The sequence below is a fragment of the Nestor notabilis genome, unplaced genomic scaffold (assembly GCF_000696875.1).
Source record: "Nestor notabilis isolate BGI_N333 unplaced genomic scaffold, ASM69687v1 scaffold22940, whole genome shotgun sequence".
NCBI classification, from domain to species: Eukaryota; Metazoa; Chordata; class Aves; order Psittaciformes; family Psittacidae; genus Nestor; species Nestor notabilis.
Window position 1 is genome coordinate 71,151 of NW_009910075.1, and position 19,555 is coordinate 90,705.

General features: G+C 37.9%; 1 protein-coding gene across 1 annotated transcript in view; it reads right to left on the reverse strand.

Moving 5' to 3' along the window:
• LOC104413281 (transcription factor 12-like) overlaps window positions 1-19,555 on the reverse strand; it is a gene marked incomplete at its 3' end in the record, with an annotated part of 114,411 nt that overhangs the window by 60,996 nt on the left and 33,860 nt on the right. The window contains exon 3 of the mRNA XM_010024225.1: window positions 10,343-10,416. Coding sequence (XP_010022527.1) covers window positions 10,343-10,416 — 74 coding nt within the window. The remainder of the gene's footprint in view (window positions 1-10,342; window positions 10,417-19,555) is intronic.

Genomic DNA, 19,555 nt, shown 5'->3' on the forward strand with positions numbered 1-19,555 from the left:
TGAGGGTGCTGAGGTGCTGGCACAGGGTGCCCAGAGAAGCTGTGGCTGCCCCATCCCTGGCAGTGTTCAAGGCCAGGTTGGACAGGGCTTGGAGCAACCTGCTCTAGTGGAAAGTGTCCCTGCCTGTGACAGGGGCTTAGCACTAGATGAGATTTAAGGTCCCTTCCAACCCAAACCATTCTGTGATTCTATGATTAGATGTCACAACTGTAAACTTAAAACCATCTTGTTTTGACTACCCCTTACATAGCTACTATAAAAGCAAGTTTTAACCTCCCCAAAGGAAAGCAAAACTTTTCTTTCTGTACTGTCAGACCCCCAATAAGGTCTAATGGGGGCTAACTGCTCCCCTGTATGCTCCTGTATGGAGCATTTTGTAATGTTGTCACCATTCACTTTGCACCTGGATTTTAATCTGACTGCATGTTTGTGATCAGAAAGACAGACACATCTACAAATAAAAGCAGCAAGTATCATCTATCAATAATACCTGTCATTAAATGCAGCTGAAAGACTACTGCTAATTAGCTCTGCAACAACTGAGTAGCAAAGGCACTCTCAATGCTGAATACTCTAACATTTTATTAATTTTTCAGGTATTTCATTGGGTTAGAGTGATGTTCTCTAACCAACAAACACAATCCAACCAACCAACCAAACACCAACAACAGCTGCAACAATTTTCATTCTCATCTCCTCTGGGTAAGATGCCCCAAGTATCCAAGTGATTTAGGCTTTATCTGTATCAGGAGGATCTTCCATGCACAGGTATGCTAACACAACTAAACCAATTAAAAATCTATTTACAAAATCATAAATAGTTGTATACAGAACACATGAAAATTATCTTACAGAATGTATTATCCTAGAACAGGGAAAACACACTCACTCAGCACATTTATCCTACTAAACCATAAAGAATGGCTTGATGCAATGAGTTAATGCCCCATTTTACAAAATAAAATGGTAATAAGCCTCCTAAAACTCAATGTCTTTCAATGACCTTTGACATTTTGGGTTAAGTCAATCAGAGAAGTCACCTAAGAACAAGCCAAAAAGCCTCCCCAGCTCACTGTTTCTGCCCCTTTTCATTGCACTAGCTCCAGGGATTCCGGAGCATTCACGCTCCCCCTTTTGCTTCCACTTCAAAACCATAGAACTATTGTCTCTTACTAATTATTTTCTGAAGTCACACCAGGATTTGTCCATGCTTAAGAAAAAACTGTACCCCTGACCCTAACTCAAGTTGTTTGGTTGGTTGTTTTTAAATAAGCACAACATCCTATTTGCACTTTGGGGTAAAATCTGAAAACTGGAGAGAGACACTGTAACTACATGGCACACTCTCCTCACGCATTTACTGACTTCATGGAATAACTTCTTCCCATACAGTTAACTACTCCACAGCATTTTATTTGCCCAAGTCCATGAAAGTAGAGAACACAGGCGCTTTTTCCTTGTTCTTTTTCCCTTACCCCAAGCCCTCTCCTACACAAGTCCCTGCTAACAGAACAAAATCAGACCCAGTTGTGGCTCATAACCAAGCTGCCAGATCAGTAAGTGGGTATTTGCGTTTTAGCAACTCACAATACAGCTCAATTAATGCCTCTAAACTTAAAACATTAAATGTTCACTAAAATGAATGGTTGACTTCTCAGTTTGACATGGCTACAGACCAAAAGATTAAGTTTAATAAATGCTGCTTCCGATTCCTTGAGTTTTACAAGTTTGTCTGATCTTAACTAACAAACACTGTTTAAAACTCAGGAATACTGAAGTCTCTTCCGAGCTAAATTTGGCTATGATCATATGAATCAGGCAACAGTCATCTAAATGACTAATGTATAAATGAATGACAGTGAATCTACTGCTGAAATCCACTTTATTTTGGATTATCTGCCTCTCCAAACTAATCTGAGATTCTGAAGACAAAGAAGAGGGGAAAATACACAAGAGGGGAGGAAGCGGGGGAAGAAAGCAAGATGCACAAACTGACTACGCCCGGGAACATTGTGGTGAGTCACTGACTGAAGATTAGACACGAGGCTCTGGGCAATAGCCATACCAAGGTGTCCTAGCTAATTTAACAGATTATGGATTATGTGATCATGTATGCTTCCAGAAATAAACAACCATCTTGTTCTGGAAAGAGTATTTCCAGACATTGGGGGGGGTGGGAGGGGAGAATGGTGTATGGAGCAGACAGACAAGAATGGTACACTCCCCACACCCCTTCGATCATTTCATCTGTATTACTATCAGTTGCCTGCTACGATCCAAAAGCTAAGAGACCAAGCTGATGTGCCAGGAAACGAGCAACTCTTCGCTGTGCAGACTCCACGTATGCCATGTGCTGCCTGTTCTCAGCAGGCTGGGACTTCAGCCCCATCTTGCTTCACTGTGCAGAAAGCTTGTGTAACACTTGAACGGGAATTAATGCAGTTAGCTGATGGAGATCACCCAACTGGACCAGAAACAAGGAGCTGTGCACTTTTGAGTTTTAATTCTGATTCCCCATCACTATCAGCAAGTTTTAACATTCCACTACAATATCCTAAAGACAGAAATGTAGGTTTATATGTCACTTGGTAAACTGTACGCAGGGGGGTGCGGAAAAGTAGGTATCACTACCCCAGATTTCAGGTATTACTGGGAAAAGAGAGCTTTCACAAGTACCCTCCAAGCATCACCATAAGAAGTTATGTGCTTTGTAACAGAGCTGTAAAAAAAATCATTACCTTATTTCCACACATCAAGTTGAAATAGATGAAAGCTACGTGTGCAGGCATGGAGCATGAGAACAACTGAAACATGGTTTGTTTACTTTATTTAACCTAGTAGAGCTTGGGAAGGGGAAGGGGGGCATGACACACTGAACAAAGAATCTATTTTGAAATAATCACTATTTTCTCCAGTTGTAAATGCATTTCCAGGAAGTTAACTTAGTGAACAATGAATCAGATTTTAAACAGCTAGAAAAAATGGCCAATTACACCTCTCTAACCTCTCCTGAGACAACAACTATCAGCATGATATGAAAGGGGGAAATTCCCTGGCCACATGGAAAACTAGTTTGTGAACAGATCCCAGTGCTAATTTCAATAGCTAGGCAATTGCCATAAAAACAAATAAACAAAAACCAAAACACACTTCTCCAGCATGGCTCACAGAAGTGAAACCAGATTTTTCTAGCTCTTATCTAGGCTATAAAGCAGGAAATAAAATAACACAGGTATAGCCAACATACTATCAATAAATGCTTAAAGACAATAATTAAAAACCTACCTAAAGCATTCAGAGCTTAAATGTCAGAACTTGCTTTGAAAAGTGCTGCCCAATAAATCAAATCACAAAGCAAGCTGCATTTGCAAACGTGTCCCATGCACTGAATACGGAATATTTAATCTTGGCTTTCATTTTACACTGAATCATCTGCTTACTTATAAAATATCTCAGGATAAGTAAATAACCAGCAGAAGCAGCACCAAACAACCTCCATCCCCCGCAAAAAAAAAATCCAGAGACAAAAAGGACACAAATACAACAGACTTGATAACACTTACTGTATTTCTGTGTCCCTCTTGTCTTGTTTTGCTATTTTAACAGCCTCCTTTCTTGTTAAGTACCTGAGATTAAGAGGTATAAAATACTATTTCAAAACCTGCTAGCTCATTACTATTTTTTGACTTCTTCACAAATGAAAAGTACTACTGGGGAGGGGAGAGAAGAACAGTTGAGGCATATAGTATTCAGGTTCCAATTCATGTCTGAGTATTTTACATATGACAGAGGGCATAACCTGTTGACAACTTGTTGACTAATGCTACAAAACCATCTAAATCTAGCAGTGGTATCTTGATCTGTTCAACTCTGGGTTCAAGTAGATATATAGCAGAGTTACGTAAATGAAAAGAAGGATAAACTGCATACTCAGTACTGAAGCTACCTTCTATGTTAAATCAGGTCAAAATGTACGCTCTCAGCTCCTAGTGCAATGTACATGCTGAAAGATACTTAAAACACCCACCGCTCAGATTTTGGAAGAGAACAACCCCAGCTAATTTATGCTACATTTTCTTATCGGTTTAAATGATGCGTGTTCATGTAAAAAGGCTATCCAGCAAGGAAATGCCTCATGAAAAATATTTTTAGATTTGCTTGGTTTAGAGACAGCAATCTAAACAGATTTAAAAAAATAACTTGCTCTTATTATTGCAAAGACATGTTACAACAAAACCAAAACAATGGAAGAAACCTCAGAGAGCAGGATTCTTCATTGAAATAAAAGCAATCATTAGCTGCGCCGCAATAAAAACTATGGTAGAACGATGTTTAATTAATTAAAGACAATGTATATCCCAAAAAATGTGGTAGCACCAATTTGTTGCTAGGTTATGAGTATAAATGACAACTCCCAAATAAAGTGGGAAAGCTAAAAAGTTCAGAATCATCTCACAACAGGAAGACGAAATTTTCACCTGCTACAGTGCAGCAAACATGCTACTTGGTTCAAGCACCTCAGAATTTGCTTCAGAGAGCTCAGCAGAGCAAGGCTTTCACAAAGCAGCTTTACAGTCCTCTGCAACGAACACTAGGAGCCAGCTACCCTTCTAATGCAAGGGATTATGGACACATGCAAAAATATATCACTCAGCTAAGGGAGGGACTTACATACATCAACCAGAAGATAATCACTAAAAAACCACCACTGTTGCATATATAGCAGTAAAGGCAAGCTCAGAGAGTTGGAAGAAAAACAAGCACCACAAGAGATGAAAAATCGTGACACAGTGTTGTGTATATATGGACTTCAGTATAATCATTCAAGAATTAAGGGAGACCATCAGCACTGCGCAGAATTCCACTGACTTGCTAATCACCACTCTGGAACCATTCCCTCTAAAAAAACCAAGTTTTCCTACTTTTTCCTCCCACAAGAGACATATTTTCAAGTTACTCATTCTTCTAACAAAACATTCGGCCTATGCAAAAGAGATTTTGCTCACAGAAATCACTAATGCCTTAACTTGTACCTTTTCACAAATTTAAGACTGTCACAGGCAACTAACACAAATATCCACTGCTCTTGCAGCGTTACAACATTGTTAAACTAGTAGGTAATGAAAACCAAGGCTCATATAAAGTTTCCTCAAGTCTGCAGATTCTCAGCATTCAATATTAGTTCAAAACACTACTGAAATAAGAGGTTTTTAGCTTTATCAGACACTCTTGAAATAAATTAAACTGCTACAGGAGATGAGAGAAGAAGTTTTTGTGAATTTATTATTGATCACAAGATTAAAATACATAAACACCTTGCCCCAAGCACAGGAATATATGACCAGTTTTCACCGTGAAGTTACCAACATGTTTTCCCCACCTCCCCCAAGAAATGTACTCAGCCCAGCGTTCTTCAACAATTACATGAATAAGTCAAAAGGATTGGGTGAACAAAGACATAGCGAAGTTTCCTGGTAACAAAAACCATTTCATAATAACCCTTACTAAATGTTAGTGCAGAATTGCAAAGCAAGTTCTTCATGAAATTGGTAATAAAACAGCAGATAAAGTCTAGTGTAAATAAATACAAAATAAATGTGGTAAAAAATAACTCCATGTCATAACAATGTGGCAATTACCGTACAACGTAAGAAAAAATCTTTTTCTACACAGTTTTTGAAACAGAATCACTTCAGAGCTTAGCGACGGTCAAAATATGCAAGACTTAAGAGTACTCATTACTATGTCATGCAGAAATTGATGGTAAAACCTCATCTTGCCTCGTACATGCAGTCATAAACACCCTAACTTTTGGGTTATTCAGAAAAAGCAGAAAAAGTCGGAGAATAGCACCAAGAACTAACCACAGGTTAGGAGAAGTTACTATACAAGCAGAGACCAATAGATGGTGATTCTTCAATTTGGTTGAGGCCAGGAGAGACATAAAATGGCATGTAAAATAAGGATGTTTGTTAAAAAAAATAAAGAAAAATTGAAGTACATCAGTAACAACCAATCATTACTATTTAGCCTACAGGAATATGGTGGCAATTGGTTAAATCACTGATCAGCACACTTAGGACAAAAATACCAATATTTTTGCCCAGAAACACTTGTAATTGTTCAAAAAAAGTATAAGCAAAGTCAGGGAAAAAAAAAATAAAAAAATCACAACTCGCAGAGAATGAGTCCACCAACAGCTGTATGAACAACGTCCAGGAGGTCAACTCTTCCCAAGAAACCTCCTAAGCCCCCAAGTACTGGGCTTGCCAGGAGGGGATGACAATAAAGATGGCAAAATATACACCCTATGCTTACACTCTTCCTTAAGTATCACTGCTGGACACAATCACACCATCTATACCAACCTGAACAGAGCTTCGGCAAGAGTTGGGAAAGGAAGATCTCCTTTAGCCAGTCTTCCACCATCTCATTTAATTAGCTTTAACAGGTATATACTTAACTATCACCAAATTCCAATTCTATTTAATTGGAAATTGCTTATCTTCATGTGCCTTCGGAAAGTCCAGCCAGTACTGGGCCAACAATTTAAATTCTTAAATAATTTGGTCAATGCATTGTGACCTTTAAAGAAAAAGCCCAGTAGCAGGCTGCAGGCAGATTTAAACATAAATTATCACACTCCAGATAAAAAGAAGAAATGGTACCTCTTGAGGTTTCAACTTTTCTATGTCTGTGGAGAGGTCTGAGCTTTTTCCATGAAGACTGCCATTTTCCTGTAAACGGGTAAGAACAGTTAGGACAAGAACAACATTCTATATTGAAATAATGGAAAAAGAGCACTGATTTTTCAAGTTGAACATGTAAGACAATTGTAACTTATTTAAACTCTGTATGTTAACCACAAGGAATAACCTCGGAATGTAGAAGGCTAAGTGAATCATGTGCCCTGCCTCCGGAGAAAATCTGATCTATATTCTGACAATACAGATCCACACCCTCATTTCAGCTTTTTCAGTCATCCAATCTGGCAGCACATGAAGTAGCAGAACTGCATTCAAAATTCAGAACCTGAGTGCAATACAGCCCATTATTTGAAAGAAAACCAAAAAATAAAGACCATATATCTTACCTCAAATTTATGCATGTAAACTTCATTTAGACTGGTAAATGAAGTCCAGTGCTTTTTCATTAATTTCAATGCAGAAGAGAATTTCCTTTGTTCTACTCTTTTGCAGAAGAACATGGCCATGGGATGAATTAATTTGTGCCTCCTAACCATTACCAATTCTGTATACACACAGTATATATCTCTAGTGTTCATGACTTTTTTTGGGAAAACACAGAAATAGAGTTTTCCTGTAAAAAGGAATTCAGTTTTCTTTAAACTAAAACTGTTGTCATTTAAACAATATCCCAAACAACCATTCTTTATTGCTTCATGCAGGGCCTCTACAGTAAATTGCTGTGTTGGGTTTTTTTTGCTCCCATCAAATTTGTAAGCATACTGAAGGCCTGGGCAAAGATCTGTATTCATCAGCCAAACTCTCTGAATTCATTTGTACAGCCACTTCACATTGATGCTGCATAATACCTATCCTGATCCTGTGGGATAGGCTTTTCTTATTCCTCACCACATGAAGATGATACCCTACATAAAACCGAGGAGATGCACATATTTTGTAATCTTAAAGCCTAGCACCAGAGGCTGACACCTCCTAAGAAAACCCAGCCACACTGGTGTCTCAGAAACACCTGAACCTACCAGCATCCACTACCTGGTCAGTGATCCCATGAGGAACTGCTGCCAAACCGATCCTTCAGGACTGTGGAGCCAACAGCTCACAGCTAAGCTGACCCCCATGGAGAAATTTTGTGGGCAGTCTAATCGGAGACTTGTTCTTAAATTTATCTCATTTAGCAGGTTTTCCAAAAAGAAAATTAGTGTAGGAAGACACTTGTGGAAATATTCAACTTAGAATAACTTTTCACTAGAATTTAGGACTATTGGGGTGCTGTCCCCCATGATTTCTGCTGTCTTTTGACACGGGATTTTTTTTGCTTATGTGAAGAAAACTTTACCACCTCAAATCTACAGGAATAATTTTAATTTTTTTTTCTTTAAAAAGAGAAGGCAAAAAACAGAAAACATTGTTTTGGGAGACAGAGGGAAAAAGTGAACCCTATTACTTCATTTTTAGTTTATAAATCAAGAGAGTTTGCATGCAAGTGTTTGGTCTTCTCTCTAAATTTTATACTGATGCACACAAAGCCATACTATAAAATAATTAAGTTCAGCCACAAATGCAAGTAGGGAAATAAATCTACATGTCAGTATTTTCAAACTCTGTAACTTTCTGAAAAGAATTAGACAGCATTAACTACCAATTGTCTAAAATTAAACATAATTTATAATGTATTTAGTTTGAATTAAGAAAGACCTATTAAAACAGTATGCTCCAGTTTAAACAAAAATGAACATATTTTCTTTTTAAAAAATCCCATAACCATCACAAGCTGTAAATAATTGGTGCTTCAGAATGAACTCTCAGCATCATCTCAAATTACTAGCATGCGAGAGAAAAACCTCTGCACTTAGCCAGCAGAGGAAGAAATATTTCAGTAACATTCTGGGGATAGATCCTATTAACTCTTAACAATATACTTGATTTGGCTAGAATCCAACTGGCTTTAGCTGAAACTGCCCTAACATAAATTATGATTCAGCAAGAATTGTTTGCTGGGAGGGTAACTCCTGCCCCTTGGCTGTGTCACCCCCCAACACCACCACTACCCCCTTTTTTTTTTTTTTTCAATTATGTACTATTTTAAGTCCAAGTTAGAGAGAGGAACATCTGAAACATGTTGGAATTTACATCTATTTCTCCAGAAGTCTTCCACAGGGCTCAAAGCAAACCTACATTTACATTTGCTTGTCTTAATGATACACCCCAAATAGCACCAACTTCTTCTATGGTTCTAACTTCTCATATACCTTTGTTAGAGCACTAACACCTGCTTTTATTAACAGCTTTAAGGTATAATGGTATAGTTTGTGCAGGGTTCAATTCTTGACCAGTGTTTGAATGTTTTAGTCATAATCTTCTGTTAAAGCAAACACCTCCCCCCATGCACAAAAAAAAATTAACAACCCAAAAACAACCAAAAAACCAAACAAATGAAAAACAAACCCCAAGCAATAAGAACACACCCAGCACCCTGACTTCACAGTATTGGAATGTTAGCTGGCTGATCCACTAACAAAAAAAAGGGATTAATATAGCAAATAAATTACAAGCTCAAAATCCAGGTAGGTCAGCTTAATTTATGACTGATTAAAATAGATCGGCAACATCATAAATGAGTGTCAAAACACCAAACAATATGAGCTACTTTAAGCCACGTAATCAGATTTCAGTTCAAATGTAGAAAAAGTATCTAGAGGCTCATCAAATTATGCAGGATGTTTGAAAACAATGTTTCACAGAAATATTTCCACCACCTATGAAGATCTCCAATCTTTTTATTATAATTTATTTACCAAGATCAAAGGAAAAATGAGGAATTCATGATAAACCTTCCTAATGCTTTCTTCCAAAGTCAGAAGAAGGCTTTAACAATATCCAGTGAGCTGGATAAGACCTTGCAGACTATCCACTTCATTCCACAGCAAAAGAAAGCTGCAAAAGAGCTAACGCAGCTCTCTGGCTCAAGAGCACTGAAATCAGAACAGATTATTTAGACTAGGCCCATCAGTTCTGCTGTGTATTTCTAGTAATTCATTCATTAGGTACTTAGCTCACTGGCTTTTTAGGGAGTAGCTATTCATAAAAAGAAAATTGAGAATATGAAAGGGAATGTGATTTACAAGGAAGAAAGCTTGCTTTTGACCACTGAATTTTTTTAAAAGGCTGTATTATTTTAGGCTATTAGGTACTATCAAAAACCTTTAGCTCAATACGCAGGATGGATGAAGCTGGAACGGGAACAGAAGAAAGATATTTAAAGAGAGAAGCCTCTCTCTGACATGACAAATGCACACTATAGCTGGCTAATGACAATGGAAAGTGTTCCCTACGCTTTGCAAATAAATGCACCTTAGTAAGTAATATGACTTCTATTTTCATTTTCTGAATGTAAGGTAAATTAAGCACATGTTCATCATTCCAGTATACAGTTATGCCTTTTCATAAATTCTTAACTTTTACATTTTTTAGCCTTAGAAATCGTAATCACTATAGCAGCATATCAAAGTCTCTAAAAGATGCTTATCTGTGTATTTAAAGGAGCTGACCCTTCAAAAACATTGCCAAATCATTTGCAGATTTTCATTGTACATCCCCAAAAACTTTGCCTAGGAATTATTATGCAGAAACCTTACCCTTGAAGATTCATATGAAGGACTTGGCTGACCACTTGTTCCCCAGGATGTGGCACCTGTTCGCTCATCCATACCTAGCAATAGACAGAAAAATACAGACCTATTAGAAAAGACAGCAAAAGCATAATGTTCTCTGATGCAACCTGAAAGCAAATTCATCCGCTTCCATATATTTTAAACAGTATTTCTAAAAGCAAAACTTAAGATGAACAGTTTCCTTGATAATGAAGCTGGCTACAAAGCAACCTACTCATTTGGACACCTGCAGCTGCTGAAAACAGGAGCATAGAAAGTCAAGAAGATTTGCCAATCTACAGCGTCTGCCCTACCCAATCCGTGAGAAATTAGCATGAGTAACAAAACAAGCACAGCGATGTTAGCGTGGCTTTCTGCACAGCCTGATTTATCCTTCATCTTAAGCACTGAATATTGCAGCACATACTGTGAAATGTATACTTGTTATCAACTTTTTGCTCTCGTCTTGCGTAAGTATTGTAAGATGTGCAAAATTATTTCTCCTGCTTGTTCTTTACGTGACATGCAAGATATTTTAGCGTAAGGGGGGAAAAGGCAAGACAGACTGGTTGTATTTCGATGGCTTTTAAAAAAAAATAAATCCCAACCACCACAGACACTCATGGTGCCTGCCCCAGTAAAACAGGAATCTGTAACGGTTCTTTTAGAATCGGTTCCCTTTATGCAAATCCAGCTTACAGCTCAGAAAAGAAAGGGGAAGGAAAAAATAGGGAGTTCTTTAAACCCTGCATCAGAATAAATATCCCCTGTATGTATACATATAATATATATCTCATGCTCTAGCTAACAATTACAAACACCATTGCTAAAAATTTCTCTAATTACTTTCTACTAAGAATTAATAGGTCAAACCATCTTTAAACCACGTTCCAAAACAACCGACTGCAAAAGTATCTGAATTCCTGTAACCAATTTGTTCATACAGGATAAGGTTACTATTCTAGTAATCAAGTTCCTGATTATCTGTATCACAAGGTATTTTTAACAGGAAGGAGCACTTCCATCCTAAATTGCAGACTTCCACATGCTTTGGCCTACAAAAACACAACTCATTATTTCCCCGTCACTCAAACTCATAAAGAGTTTTGATATACAGCATAAATGCTTTATGTAATGTATAGCATAAAGTATTTATGAAGCTTTATAAAGTAACAATATATAAATACGATCTAAGTGTCACAATTTATACCCAAGAGCTGAGTGCAAGTTACTCCACCTATGATCCCTAAAGCCTGATTTTATACTGAAACTATAAAATTTTCATTTTGTGTCTCAGACTGGCCATACTACAAAACAAAATGCAAGGAAATACTGTAAATAACTGCTTAGGGAGTAATACTATTCGAATAATTTTTTCTTTATGAAATGTGTTTTTTCAAAGCTACAAGATACTGTCGTGACAAAGCCTGCAGAAGGCATGTCAAACAAAGTACAGCACGATCACCCAGGTGAAGGCTACAGACACCTTCTGTGTACTGCAGGAAAGATCCTCACGGCTGGAAATGCAAAACCACCACTACAGTGAGCCAGCAGTCCATGGAAGTTCGCTGCTTTGCAGCTGACAGCTCTGTTGTTGTTCCATTGTAACTGGTCCAGGAGCTGAGTAAAAAGTCGTGGCTGGCACTGACAAAGGCAAAAGTAATCTTTTGGCACAACTGACTCTTTTCTGACAGAAACAACAGCGCTACTAATCCAGTGATTATCATAACAAGTCTGCCAGTGCTTTAGTTTCAAAAGAGACATATAGTGGGGGGAGGAGGAAAAATATCTTCCTGCAAAGCAAAGTGTTTGGGAAAGTCTAAGACACAGTACATTATAACAACCCGTTTAGGAAATACGTCAGCATATAATGGTTATGCAAAGAGTGTTTAGCTGCATGACCCCTAACCAGTAAAACATGTTATCATTTAAAAATTTGAGTCAGTGGGGCATAAGGACCCATGTTAAGGTTCTGCTAAATCAGCACATGTATAGCTAAAAATTATCATAATCCTAAATTTGAATTATGCAAATCAGGGTTTTTAATAAATTGCTCTAAACCAAAATATAACAGTTTAAGATGGGGAGGAAAACCAATCTGTAAACAGTCCCCAGAACTGGTTCTTCTAAAAAAGTCCAGTACAGTTAAGCTGGAGTACTCAGGAGTATCAACACGCTTCCTTTTTCTGCCAGGTGTCTTTCTCCTCCTTTTCATGCAGTTTTTTCACTTCTTTTGCATGCCCAAAACAAGATCTACTCTTTAATCAGAATTTGCACACAAGGCACAAGCATTCACATTTTAGAAGCTCCCTGAAGGCTACGGGGAAGAGAATTTCATTTGCCTGTGAGGAAGAATTTCACTGCCGACAGAACACCGGCACTATGACTTCCCGCTGCTTGACATCTGGATTTGACTTGGAACAAAGCCACTGCTGCCCTCAGCCCCCATCAACATAGCACACACCAAGCAAGCGGAGAACCAGCAACCCTCAACCAGGCCATCAGATACGTGCCTACAGTGACGTTCAAGGAACCTGTTCTGGTCGGTACACTGATGTATTTTCCAATGAAGACACATGAAAAACAACCAAATGCTGCAAGAGACAAGGACCCAGAAAAACTCTAATCAGGCTGGGCACAAACAAACACCACACACTTCAGTGCAGCCAAAGGTAGCTCTATGGGAATGCACCAGAGCATAAGATACGCATTCCAGATGGGAGGAGAGTGGGGAACACTAAGAATGAACACAGGAATCAACCATGGTAATAAATTCAATAGACTCAAAGCAAAAAAACCCAACGTGTCAAAGGGTTAAAGCATTTTCTTGAGAAATGCAAAACAGAATTGAGGAACTAGAGGGATCATCACCTTCATATAACCCCTTCCACAAGGAAATGCGGTGTTCAATTCCAGTTTCCACTAATTCCTTGTGGATGTTAAAGGGCACAGGAAAAGCTTGACAGTTAGCAGAGCACTGAAACCCATGCTGCACATGGAAAGGCTGCAATACCTCAATCTGTTTAGCAATGCAAAGAAGGGGGAAATACAACGACTGCATGTTATAAACACAGATAGATGCAGTCAGGTAGACAAAAGTATAATGAGATTCTACCCCCACTTCCTTTTTTCTGTAGGCATTGAGGATGGAAAGCAACTGAAATGACTCAAGCTGATTTCATAGTTCTCAATCAAAACAGGCCACTTGTACGGCAGATAGGCCACAGTTTATCTAGGGGTAATTCAGTAACTTTGATCTGTTTGAGCAGACCCAGCTGGCAGCCTGTGGCTGGCCTGGCTCACACAGCCCCTCCACTGCAGCCCCTGCTGCTGTGTGTCAGGGAGGGCTGGCAGGACACTGCCCCTGCCCTTGGCCAGCCCTGCAGACAGAGCTCAGCCCCAGCCCGGGAGCCTGGCCAGGCCACAGGACAGGCTGAGTGTTCCTCACTCACCTCGGGAGGGTCAGGCCAGTCACGAGGATGCTTCCTGGCTTTATGCACTGAATTCTAAAAAGGCTTTGCTTAGTGTCACTTTTAAGATGGCACTGTGAGCATTTCAAGCTCTTCTAGAAGAAAAGCTGAAGAAACCTGTTGTCTCATTACTTCTATGTATGCATTCATTCTGAAGAAACGGGTCCAAACATTTATCTAATAAAAAAATTGGATCTTACAACCAAACTGAAATTAAAGTTGTTGTTCTTGCTGGTATAAGACAAAGACAACCACATTTAAAACTTATTTCAAGAGACACAGGCTCTCATGCTCGTGTAAACAAGATAATACACTTTATAGGGTTACCATCTGCTATGATCTTGATCAAATAAATGATTTGACCGAAAAAAAGAATCACATTGTAGATTGTATACTAGGTACTCAAGGTATGAGTTTCTGTCTTTTATAGCTTCTTTATCCAATTTAGTCTCAGAGTAATGATATTCCTTTAGATAAGATTCAACAACTGAAATCAATTGCAAAAAAAAAAAAAAAAAAAAAGAAAAAAAGAGAGCACAAACCATAACAGCATTGATTGTATTTTGCATCTTAGACACCCAAAACAAATCAATCTACCATTAGACCCTATATTGCAAAGGTCTATTGTGAAGTATGATACAACTTATTACCTACAATTGTATTTCAGGTCTAGACTTTCCAGTAAGGGGATGCAAAGAGAAGTTTTATTTGATGGAGAAATACTACTTCAATTAAAAATTTTAAATTTCAACAGGTTAAGACTACTTCTCAGCCTCTTCTTCTTGCTTCCAAGTAGAAAATATTTCTCATTTTATATTAGACTTAATATTTTTAGTAACACAATAAAAAAATTGCAAATCAGATAAACTAGCAAAGAAAAGATGAAAGTTCCACACATTTTTATCACGAAAGGGGCAGGGCGGACAGGGGACAACGCTCAAAACCAAAGGCAGCTTGACAATAGATGTCATGTGGTGGGCTTAAAATATACAAAGCTGAAGACATTAATCAAAATGAGAAGAGAAATGAAACCCGGGCAACCTATCAACAGTCTAACCACTGAAGTGCCATTGGGATAAATTCAGATGCAACATTATAATTAGGTAAAAGACAAACCACTTCAATTTCAAACTATATAAACAGAGTGCTTTCTCTCCAGCCACCCCCAAAGGAAAGGCAAGGGGAACTACTTCAGTCAAGGTGGGGGAAAAGGGAAGAAAGAGACTTACAAATCTCAATCCATATTGCTTCTTGGAGAACGTAACAATTGCCTTTAAGCTTATGGATGTGAAGTTCCCCCCATCCCTCTATCAAAAAGGAAAGTTCCTCCTCAGTAATACCACTTGTGCTTCTTAAAAGCACCAGTGGTCATAGCAGAGCAGTATCCCTTTTTGTATCTTTTGCCCCAGAGAAGATTAATGGAAGTGCAGTGGATATGTCCCAGAAGCACTATCCTGAGTCAGAGTTGTCTGGTACAAACTCTGGACTCCACAATTCCTTCAGGAAACTTCTTGAGATACTTTAATTCAATTGCATGATGCTGCTCACTCTCCTACCTGTACTAAACCGCAGAGTTGCAGACTGAACACTTAATCCATTGTGTGGTCTAAAAGTGAGATTTCTCCTGGGCCTAACTATTACTTTCAATATCCTTCTCCACCTGCCCAGTCAGGTTTATAACCATGAGAATTGAGGTTGTTAACTACCAACCTCTAATGGCAGACATTTAAAAGCTCAATGAAGTGCTGCAGGGATTGAAGCCACCCTGAGGAGGAATCAGTTATCTCAATTATTACCCATAAAACATTAGCTTCCATTTGAATATTTTTCTTCGCGAAGATCAGTTTGTAAGAACTGTCTGAAATATCAACAGAGATTATTATTAGTAAATAAATCAATCTGTATTTTTGAAACACTGTTTATCCTGGAGAATCCCAGAGCATGATTATCTGACCTAGCAAAGAATAAACATGCGCTGCGCCAGTTATTGTGGAAATTACTTTCAGAATAGGCAATAAGATACGCTATACAAAGCTAATTTCTATCCCCAGAATAAGCAATCACAATTAAAACTTCAGCAGAACAAAATTATTCAAATGGGAGAAATGTACATCAAGTACACATCTTGCCTGAGCAACAGCAAAACCAGACCAAAATTAGCGTTGACAGGTGTTAAAAATTAGTTGGAACCTAAAATGTATCAGCAAATTGAATTAACTCTTTATTAAAAGCTTTTTAAAAGCTGTATATCATACAGAAACTACTTGCAAGAACAGTATTTTCCCAGGTCAGAATAAAACTTTGGGGTGTACTCTTGGAAGAACTTTCTTCTGATACAACAAAATTGCATAAAGACAGAACAAAATGGGAAAAAAATCATGCTGTTTCAGGAAAACTGATGAAAAGTTTTATTTTAACTGTGTCTATTAACATCAAAAGTCAGTACCGCTAATAGAGTTCCTGTAGACCTACAAGGTATGCTTTAGATTTGTTTCCACTCATTACCTAAATACAATTTGCTGTTAAAAAAAAAGCCATTACTACTTTTAACTTAGTTTCAGAACAATTCTATTCATTTCTTGTAATAAGGCCCATGTATTCTGTAAGAACAACAACATTAGGTTATTAATTCCTGTAATAGCAGTGCTCTTACAGAAATGTCAGAAGTAACCTGCTTCTCTTTCCTCTTATTCTCTGCTTCCCAGACTCTAAATCACGTCACCAAACACACCAAGTGACCTGGCATGACCTGGACACTTTAAATACAATACAATCTGCTCAAAATAACACTGGAACTGGCATTTCCCACCCAAACTATACTAAACCAGAAAACTGCACACTGCTACAGCCAGCTTGCCAGAAAAAGTACATCAGCTACAGTACAAAGAGGAGAGCATATTCACAATACTGTATGTAATATGCTGTATGCAGTATTATTTGTGTATGTTTATTCAGACAGTTCATGCATAAGTTAATGATGAAAATATAAAATTTAGCATCTAAATTAGTAAAAAAAAACATTTCCCTGTATAAATACAAGCTTTAATATTATTCTTCCATCCAGTTCAAAGCTAAAGTTCTAAAAGAGGAGAAACCCCAACACCTAAAATGCTTATCTTTATGTATATTATATTTACATGCGTGCAGACACAGTATAATTTGAAACCTCTCTGGTTACAGATGTGAATACAGCAATCCAACTTAGAGATCAAGCCTTTAGCAGGGATACGAGCCAGAGATTTTCTTCATATGCGAACACATACACAGTTAAACTGCTATTAAATTGCATCATGCTGCTTATTCCCCTCTCTGTATTGAACCATGAAGTATCAGACTGAAGAGGTCTAACAAGCAAGTCCCAGCTTTACGATATTAGCTACCATAATAATCCATTCAACTGGTAAATTTTCCTGTGGTTACTTCAGTTATGACTCAACAGCTTTATATAACCACACACTTTAATATACATATATATATATTTATATGTACACCAAATCAAGGCCAGAGAGGTCTAACAAGCAAGTCCCAGCTTTACGATATTAGCTACCATAATAATCCATTCAACTGGTAAATTTTCCTGTGGTTACTTCAGTTATGACTCAACAGCTTTATATAACCACACACTTTAATATACATATATATATATTTATATGTACACCAAATCAAGGCCAGCATCACAAGACTGAACACACAAGGCCAAAAAATTCAAATATAGTCCCACAGTCTACAGCTACTGTTCCCAACTGTATTACAACAGTACAGAAAACTGACAACTCAGGCACCAGAACATAATACAGCCCCAGTTACACAGTGTGTAACTGAGGCGCTAATCCTCATGAGCAAAGAAAACGCTGCAAGTGTGACAGCTTTTCTAACAATGTGTCTAAAAACGTTAAGAAAAAGTGCTTTCAGTCATTCACTGTATCCAGCGAACTCTGGCCCCCTTGGAAGCAAATTCCAAGATCACCCTGTCAGTATCCTTTCACAGTGTTGATGATTGTCATGTAGACATACAATTAAAATCATCCAATTGTAAGAAATAAAAAGTACTTTGTTGATATTTAGAATATCATTAATGCATTAACTCTCAAACCCTTTAAGGAAAAAAAGGCCCTCTGATATACCAAGCAGCTTAAGGGGGACACAGGGGGTGAGGGGAAGGAGGAGAAAGGAACTGAAACAATACTTTTGTGAGAAACATCATGTATTTTGAATTTCTGAGTTCATGTAGGTGAACCAGAGGAAAAAAAGTATCACACAAAACCCTTCCATCTTAGTGAGCCTTGATTTTGAGCTTTAAGTATAATGGCAAGTATAATATTCAGTATAGCCAAGGAAATGTAAATTCTACCTTTACGTTTCTATGACTGGAAACAAAGATATTTACAGATATACAGTCAAGATCACAGAAGTCTGATCTTCAGAAGACCAAGCCATTTCCTAAAAGCATGTGAAAGCAAACCTATACTTGGTTAATGCACATAGTATCCTTGTATCAGATTTTTTGCTACCCTACACTACCGAAATCTAACATCTACCTATTAACAGCAGCACAGCATCCCAGCATCTCACATTAAAACATCAATACACTAACAGCTTAAGTTTTTCATAAAACAAAGGTTGTAGAATGCAAAGTAGTTTGAAAGGTTTTCAGGTTTACCTAACCCTAACTTTTCACCCCTACCATCCCCCAGTTTATCTTTAAAAGAAGATTTCTTATGATTACTTGTTCAAAAGAGCACACAGTTCTTAAGAGAATTCTGGCTCCTCCAATTCAGCTGGAAAAAGTGTCTATTATATGAATATGTCAGCATTAGACATCATCTTTTAACTCTAAACCAAAGTCTATCTGTTCAGTATTTAAACAGGGAAGAACACTTAATGGATAAATGCAAGCACAGCACATCTGTTCACTTAAGCCAGAGATGCAGTAGGCTAGCTTTAAGTTCCATGTGAAAAAACTACAGAATAAGTATAGCAAATATTGACTTAGGTAATTAATACGACCTGGTGCACTTATCTTTCTCTTCTTTCTTTTTTTTTTTTTTTTTTGCCAAAAATCAAGAAGAAAGCCTCCATACTTCTTCATTTTCATCCAAGAAGAAGCTTTTGCAAGGTTAGGGCTTTACCATTTGCCCTGCAGCACAACAAAAACAACGTGCCCTGCTGGTTTGTCCAAGGGAAGATAGCACCTATTCCCTCAGTAAAAGTGCTGCCTGTAGCAAAATGTGTTTTCTTCTATTATTTTAGGGATAGAGTGCAGAAAAAGAAAAAAAAAATATAAACTATTAAAAACTTTCAAGAAGCCTCTCTATCTGCATTTATACAGTCAAGAATTTGAGTGGATGGAAGTTAGCATTAGCCTGAAGTATCAAGGACTACTTTTTCCAGGATGCATTGTGCATTAACTGGTGCTTCCCCACCATAAGCTAGCTGGAATGTACTAAAGCTCTTGCCAGATACTCCTTTTGCAGAGGGCCAAAACCAACAGTTCTCTGTAATTCCATTACTTCCAAAAGTCATAGGCAGATTCCAGTCTGAACAAACGATGGAGAGCTAGCACAGCCTGTGCTGCCAGCAGGGCCCTCGGACACCTTAAGAAAAACCCTAAAAAACCCCAAGAAACCTAGACAAACAAAAAACCCCAAGAACCTTTCAAACCTCTTCCTTCAACACAGACCGTTCTTCCAACCACTTCTTTGACAGATTTTATTGGTATTTTTGAGCC